Genomic DNA, 7455 nt, shown 5'->3' with positions numbered 1-7455 from the left:
CAAAACTGCACCTTTCAGAGTGGCCTTTTATTGTTGACAGTTTAAGGCACACCTGTGCACTAATCATGGTGTCTAATCAGTATCTTGATATGGCACATCTGTGAGATGGGATGGATTATCTCAGCCAAGGAGAAGTGCTCACTGTCGCAGATTTAGACTGGTTTGTGAACAGTATTTGAGGGAAATGGTGATATTGTGTATGTGGAAAAAGTTTTAGATCTTTGAATTCATTTCATAAAAAAATTGGAGCAAAACCAAAACTGTTGCATTTATATTTTTCTTGAATACACATTAATCCCAACTATGAGACACAAATGTAACTTCTTTATGTGGGAAAAATTAATGGCATCAATGTAAAATGTATGTATTTCCTAACACCACTCAACAATCACCATCACATCTTAGAATATCATGTTAGAAAAATAGTTATAAAGCACAGAGAAAAGATGGAGAAGACTCATAACCATTAGTCTGTAGTCTACAGAACAATTTACTATGGAACAACTCTTTCTCTTAGTTAATGGCATATTGTATATATCCTCTTATTATCAGAACAGCAAATAAAACAAGTATTTCTGTTCAACATTTCACCATCGTTATCAGTATACAATATACATATTAATACACAACATACATTAATCTGGGATTTTTTTGCATTTAAAGAGAGCAACATTAGTATTGAGTGGAAGTACACATTTCCTCAGTTGTTTAAATGTTTTCCTTTGCATCTAAAGTTCAGTTTATTTTGTTTATTACTGTGAGACATTTTATTTGAGGAATATACAATCATATTCATTAAATTAGAATATGCGTTCCAATGAGGCTAATTTGTTATCTAAAAGTACCTTTTGAAAGTAACCACCTTTAAGCAAAATCATTTTCATTAAGCCCACATTTCAGTATTAAAGTTTTAGTTTTTATTGGTCTGATGTAATATTCTAATCTTAAATGTTGTGTGCTCATTACATGTAAGCAAAACATAATTGTTATTAACAAAAATAAGGGCTTTTAAAAACACCTGTCTGTGAGTGATTAATCTATATATGTGTTAACCTTAGTTAATTTGGTTAATGAAACAAATTAAATTAAAACTTAAGTTAAAACGTCTTATAAAATTAGAATGTTTATTATTTTTTGTTGTCAAGAAACTACAGCAGCTCAGGGTAGTAAACATTTATCAACCTACCAGACCACTCGGGACTTCTGGCTCAAGTCTGCACTGCATACCCAGAACCAGAACCAAAAATGGAGAAACATTTAGTTCTTATGCTCTACGTATCTGGAACAAACTCCCAGAGTACTGTAAAAGTACTGAACCCCTGAGTTCTTTAAATCAAGGTGAAACTTTTTTTGTAAAGTTGTCTTTGAATGTTAATGTTCAGTTTCAACTGTTGCAGTTAACTAAAACTTCATTGGATTTAGTTTGTAGTCTAACTTCTCTTGATTCTACTGGAATGTGCTTTCCTCTGTTTTGTTTTCTTATGTTCTGTTCATGTACAGCACTTTCAGTTGTCTTGTTACTGAAATCAACTTGCCTTGCCTTGGTCAATACAGAAAGTACAACTAAAATAAAGATAAAAATAAAAAGTATTGTTTTAGGTAATAAAGTAAAAGAAAGACAATGATTTCTTGATCTCCCCTCCCCATGTGTCATTCAGTACGGAGGATGGACAATTTGGAGAGACATCTGCAAGTTACACTCTGGGCCCCCCTATGAAACTAGACTGGCTCCTGTTTTGTGGAGCAGCCCCTTTCCCAACTCCGTCATCAACAAGTGTCTACAGCGTCGGAAGCTATTCACATTCAAATGGCCCTCTGGAGTTTTCGCTTTCCCATTGGCTCCCGCTCGTATGCAGGAGCACAGAGTTGTTCTGTTCGAGCTCAGGGACAGATGAGTTGCTTCAGTGTGGGATGTGGGGGCCCTTTGACAAATGCACTCACAGCCGCTGGACGTGGACTTTATACTGGTTACATTTAGACAAACCGTACAATATTTAAGCAGAGAAGTAATGACAACCCCAACCACATCACAAGGAAAATAGGTGTATCTCGCTGATCTTGTTTGTTTCCCGGGTGTGACGTGGGTAATTAGCAACTTAATTCAAATCACCCGGCGCTCCCGGTTTTACCTGCTGGGAAGCCAAGCTTAAAGCCACCGGGTTCGCGGCTGGAATTCACTGACTGTAAGTCGTCTTCAACACATCTGGCCAACATGTACAGCTTGATGGAACACGAGCTGAAGCCAAACGGCCCGCCGCAGACTCATCAGCCCCCTGGGATGTCGCCGATCACCGGCAGCCTCAGCGGGAGTATTGGGACCAGTGGGAACTCTCTCCCGAAAACGGCGTGCGCGCCTGGAGCCGACCCCATGGATAAAGTCAAGAGACCCATGAACGCTTTTATGGTTTGGTCAAGAGGACAGAGGCGAAAGATGGCTCAGGAGAATCCCAAAATGCACAACTCCGAGATCAGTAAGAGGCTGGGCGCTGAGTGGAAACTTTTGACCGACGCTGAGAAGCGGCCGTTCATCGATGAAGCCAAGCGACTCCGGGCTGTCCACATGAAAGAGTACCCTGACTACAAGTACAAGCCCCGCCGCAAAAACAAGCCGCTGCTCAAGAAGGACGCGCAGGTGGGAAAGTATCCGCTGTCAGCCGGGAACTTACTGACGGCAGCAGTCCAGAACCAAGGCGGCAGTCCCAGGATGGATGGCTACGGATGGGCTCCTACAGGAGGCTACACCGGCATGCAGAGCGAGGCTCTCAGCTACACGCAGCAGCTGCACCGGTATGACCTGTCGGCTCTCCAGTACCCGCCCGCGATGACGGCGGCACAGACGTATATGAGCGGAGCCAACTCCTACAGGTGGGTGCGCCTCTGCCTCGGTGTGGATAGTTAGGAGCTTTCAGAGAAATGGCTTGTTAACACGCTCCTGCTGCATGGATGAATGACTTCGCGTTGACGGTGAAATCTGAAACACTACCGTGAACTACCAGTTTATAGCCTCTAAGGTCTAAACGAGTTTAAATAAAACCAGTCTGGCTTTTGTACGCACCCAAAGCGCAACAAATGCCAATGGAAAATCTCTCGTATACTGAACACATAAACGAGTGTTACTGATGACCAGCGCAGTCTTGGTTATCAGCATTGAACTAGTTTCCTGCTACCTGAAGGCTGTTAAATTATCCCAGTACAGAGCAGGTTATCAACAGTTCCACATGTCTGCACTTTCTGTGCAGACGTGACTTTAATGTCTGAGACATCAAATCCACTCATTTTATAGTTTCAGGTCTTTGGGTCGTTCGAATATAGCTTAAATTGGATGTAAACCAATGTTAACGCATTGTCAGACGCTTTGAGCCTGATGCAGTTGAATGTTAATGGATGCAGGCGATGGCCAGTCAGGTTATGACTGCTAAGTTCCCTGAGGAGGGTTTGGAACAGGGTTTGGTCTGTTGCCTACTTGTTATGCCAGTGGCTCTGATTTTGGGTTGGGACCGTCTTGCTTGGAATGTTGATCAAGAGGACTCGATTACAGGCAGCGCTAGTCAGTGTGGGGCCACCCACAATTTCTGAGACCATTGGCCTAGTTGACCAGATGGGTTTTCTGCGAGTTTAAACTTCAACTACACAGACTGGGAATTTAGGAAAAATACAAAATTTCAATCCAACATTTTAGTGGTACACCGTTTCAGCAGTCTAATTATGAATACTTTTTTTTTTAAGTAATTAATTGCAGAATTGCAGCACTCTGCAGTTTGCAACATTTCGTTTCCCTGAAATTTTTAAGTTGCTTTCTAACATTTACAAATTCCTGATGCCCAACAAGTCTTTCCCATATTTAAGTGTTGCCCAAAATATGAGCGATCAGAGTTTAATCAAGAGCACTTGTTCTCTCCAAGCATGAGACTTGGCTTTTAGGGTATCAGTGTCTTATCTACAGAAGATGAGCATTTGGCTTTGAAGAAAATGGAGTGCCCCCCCCCCCCCCTTGATAATTCTACAAGGGCCTGTTTCATATTTGAAAACTAGTTTTATACACAGACTATGACACATGGACAATCTTTTGTGAACTCAACCACCAGAGATAAAGGGGACCCAACAGAGCACTCTCTGCAACTGATTTCTGAGGTGTAGAATATTCGTGATCTGTGCCTATTTATTAAACGGCGTTTACCATAAAAGAAACACAATTCCATATGTGTGGTGCACGTAAGATGGCTCAACACTGAATTTAGGTGCCTATTGGCAGCTGTCTTCAGTGATAATTGTACAGAAAGAGCTTTGCACTTTCTACAGTACTTGGAAATGCATAAGATGCCTCCTTTAAAAACAAATGGTGGGGGGGGGGGAAATCTATTGCATCTTTCAAATGGGCTAGATGGGATGCATGATGCTGTTAATTTTTAAATCTTGTAAATAAAATTTGTGGGCTTGTTGGCATTTTAATAAGTGTTTGTTTAATCTGGTTAAATCCTGTTTAGAAAGACATGTGGAATGAAGACCTGCAGTTTGTTGGGTGTGTTAGAAACTAAACATAATCCTTGCCTTAACATGCAAACGCTAGTGACAATGTTCTATTTTAAGGAAGGATGGCCTTAGGTAACTTGTTCCTGACATGTTTGGTACTATTGCACATTCTGAACCGGAATTTCCTTTTCAGCTTCTGCACTGTTCTACAAAATGAAAATATCAATTTTTCCAGGCAAACTAATTTCCAGTAATATAATGGAAGTTATAAACTTATGAATTTGTATATAAAGAATTTAAAGTTGGTGAAATTAGAACAATGATTTGTAGGATGTAAAGTGGTCCAGGGTTCAGATGTATTTAAAATTTTAATGTCAAAGTAGCTATATCCAGTTATACAAAGTTCCACTCTTGTTTATCTGGAATGAAATTGTCATCCAAAGCCCTCGAGGTTCTGCATTTTGTGATTTGGCACCAGTCATTGCTGCCAAATGATGTAGTATGGTGCTCCTAGCCCACAGTGGTCCAGGTCCAGAGATTCTCAAACTTGTTCTAGTGCTGATCCATGTAGTCGGTGTGTGGGTTTAATTTGTGCTGTTTTCTTTATCCACAGTCCCATGTCATACAGCAACAGCCCACAGCAGCTGAGCCCTGTCAATATGCCCATGGTGAAAGCGGAACCAGTGTCCCATTCGCCCTCAACGGGAACACCAAACCACCACCGAGGACCTTTGCAAGGTGATCTCAGGGACATGATCAGCATGTACATTCCCGGACCCGGAGGGGACTCCTCAGATCCTGCATCTGCACAGAGGAGCTACACCAGCGTCCAGCAACACTACCTCGGTGGAACGGTCCCACTTACGCACATCTAGGACAGGAGTGGGAATCCTGGGGTGGGAATGGGAATAAGAACCAATGCACAGGGGCTTGAACAGGAAAATTGAGGTGAGGAGTAATGCAGGCATGAACAACAAAAATTGTAGCTGGTGCATATTTTATCCCTTTTTTTTTTTTTTTTTTTTTTTTTTTTTAAATGGCCTTTTTAAAATCTTCAGCTTGTGTTCCAGTTTCTTAACAGAAAAATTACCTGCTCATACAGTTCCTTACTGAATTAACAAGATAAATGGCCTCCTGCAATTGCATGTGGGTTTCATGGTTTCCATTTTCAGTTCCCTGGTACATGATGCACAGTCCAACTCCTTCCAGCCTTTGTGGTCTTTATGGCTCTTTGTGGTAGGATATTCTGGGCTATAGAGCTGCTGGGAAACCCATTGTAATAAGTGTAGCTGACCACTGTTTATCTACGGAGTAGTAATAATAAAAAAAGCACAAACGGAGGCAAGCTTTCAGCTCATGTCCATCAAATGCCTTTGTTTACTCAGTAGCTGTTATTTGGTCTATGGTGATGATGATTCAGCTGCAGATACAAAAAAGAAAATGCACAGCTTTGGAACTGTTTTAAGTTTTTGCTCTGGATTTTGCCTTTTTACCTTTTTTTGTTCTCCCTTAGATATTTCCCAGTTGAAATCCTGTGTGCAGGTGCGCAAACCACCACTAGGACAATCAGTGCTGCATCTACAGGAAACAAAAGGAACACTATGTGTTCAAACCTTTTTTTTTTTTTTTTTTTTTTTTTTCTTCAAAATGTAGTGGAAAGATCCCCATATGGAGGAGGTCCTTGTTCACATCAAATCACCAGATTCCAGTTTTGGTTTTGACAAGATGTACCATTATTTTCTGCATTTATGATTTTTGTTTGCTGATATTAGTTTTTAGATTTAATCTTTGCATGTAAATAACCAACTGCATTGTTCTGCCATTGTGTTGTCATTCTCCTCTGGGCTGGAGTTAAAAACTTTGCCACTACCATGGGTCTGTTAGTTGGGACAAGTGGCCGGATATACCCCCCCCCCCCCCAATAAAAAAAAAAATCAGTTGTCTTTTTGTTCCAAACCTCTCTATAAAGTTGAGGCTGTTTTCTGGTAGCTCTACGTTCTGTTAAAGCTTGCAGGATAGAATGCTGAATGTGATTAAAACACTTCCACTGCAGACCAAGCAAGCACTGGAAATGAATACCAAAAGTGTTTGAAAGTCACTTCTATTACACTAATATGTGAATGTTTACATTATTACCCAAGTGTATATAAAAATGTAACTTTTGTACTGAATACTTTCTAGAGGAAATGTGTCTGCAAATGCTGCACATTGTAGAGTCATGGGAAATACTGTTGCTGTAAATATTGTCTATATTTTTAGGCTCTACTGCAGAGTGTTGATTGCTTTTTGATTAAAACTCTTATGCCACACTTAAAGTTTTATTTTTTTTCCCCCCAGAACTGAAATTAAGGTAATAGTCATGTTGTTACAGAATGTTTGTCTGAAATTTGAATTCTAATCTTATAAAAGATGGGTCATTTGCACTAATTTGAAAAAATAATTTTCTAAATGACCTGAGCAGTTTGAAGCAAGATGTTGCTGATTTAATTTTCTAATGAGCAGAAAATCTAAACCTTACCATAGGCTTAAAGTGTAAGCTATGGAGGTTTTCTGTTGTCTTAAATCTCATGCTGACTTTACTTACTTTAGTTACTGAATTAAAATGGAAGCTGTTTATGGAAAAGTCCACAGCAAAGTTAATGAGAGGACTTTGATTCTTTAGAAGTTCAAAGACATCTTTGGTCTATAAGGAACTCCAACCTTACTGAGCCAACAAAGTGCATGGGTTGTTACCAATGGTCCAGTTTGGAGGCAGTTTAGTACCCACATAGAACAGTGACTATGAATCTAGAATAAATGCATGTTCTACATGGTGGTTCTACAGAGCTACCCATCGTCAGTTATACAAATGAGTCAAGTTAAACCAGGTACTTGAACCATGTCCCACCATTAAGAATATAAAGGTGTCTCAATGGCCTAATGTTGAAACCCATGGCCACAGCCACCCAGTCATAGTGCAGCTATTGTTTTCATTTATTACTGTCA

The 7455-nt window shown here is 40.3% G+C and overlaps 1 protein-coding gene across 2 annotated transcripts; it reads left to right on the top strand.

Annotated features, from left to right (window-relative positions):
• The first annotated feature begins 1797 nt into the window (after positions 1 to 1797).
• On the top strand, positions 1798 to 6779 carry sox19b (SRY-box transcription factor 19b). 2 transcript variants are annotated; one of them, XR_004932489.1, is made up of 3 exons: positions 1798 to 2865; positions 5084 to 5418; positions 5984 to 6779. XR_004932489.1 is itself a non-coding variant. In XM_036146085.1 (2 exons), exons 1-2 carry the CDS (start codon positions 2213 to 2215, stop codon positions 5343 to 5345), a joined length of 915 nt encoding a protein of 304 aa, XP_036001978.1. In that variant the 5' UTR covers positions 1798 to 2212; the 3' UTR covers positions 5346 to 6104. The 2 variants fall into 2 exon arrangements, 1 of the variants encoding a protein (XP_036001978.1); XM_036146085.1 differs by having other exon boundaries at positions 5084 to 6104.
• Positions 6780 to 7455: the final 676 nt, after the last annotated feature.

This window comes from Fundulus heteroclitus, chromosome 14, assembly GCF_011125445.2.
Source record: "Fundulus heteroclitus isolate FHET01 chromosome 14, MU-UCD_Fhet_4.1, whole genome shotgun sequence".
In the NCBI taxonomy this organism is placed as follows: Eukaryota; Metazoa; Chordata; class Actinopteri; order Cyprinodontiformes; family Fundulidae; genus Fundulus; species Fundulus heteroclitus.
This window is presented reverse-complemented; position numbering and strand designations above follow the sequence as displayed.

What these genes read in the sequence shown, in the direction of transcription:
- sox19b (XM_036146085.1), top strand. Translation starts at nt 2,213, where the DNA reads ATGTACAGCTTGATGGAACACGAGCTGAAGCCAAACGGCCCGCCGCAG. An exon ending in AGCGGAGCCAACTCCTACAG is followed by an intron (nt 2,866 to 5,083) that starts GTGGGTGCGCCT and finishes CTTTATCCACAG; the next exon opens with TCCCATGTCATACAGCAACA.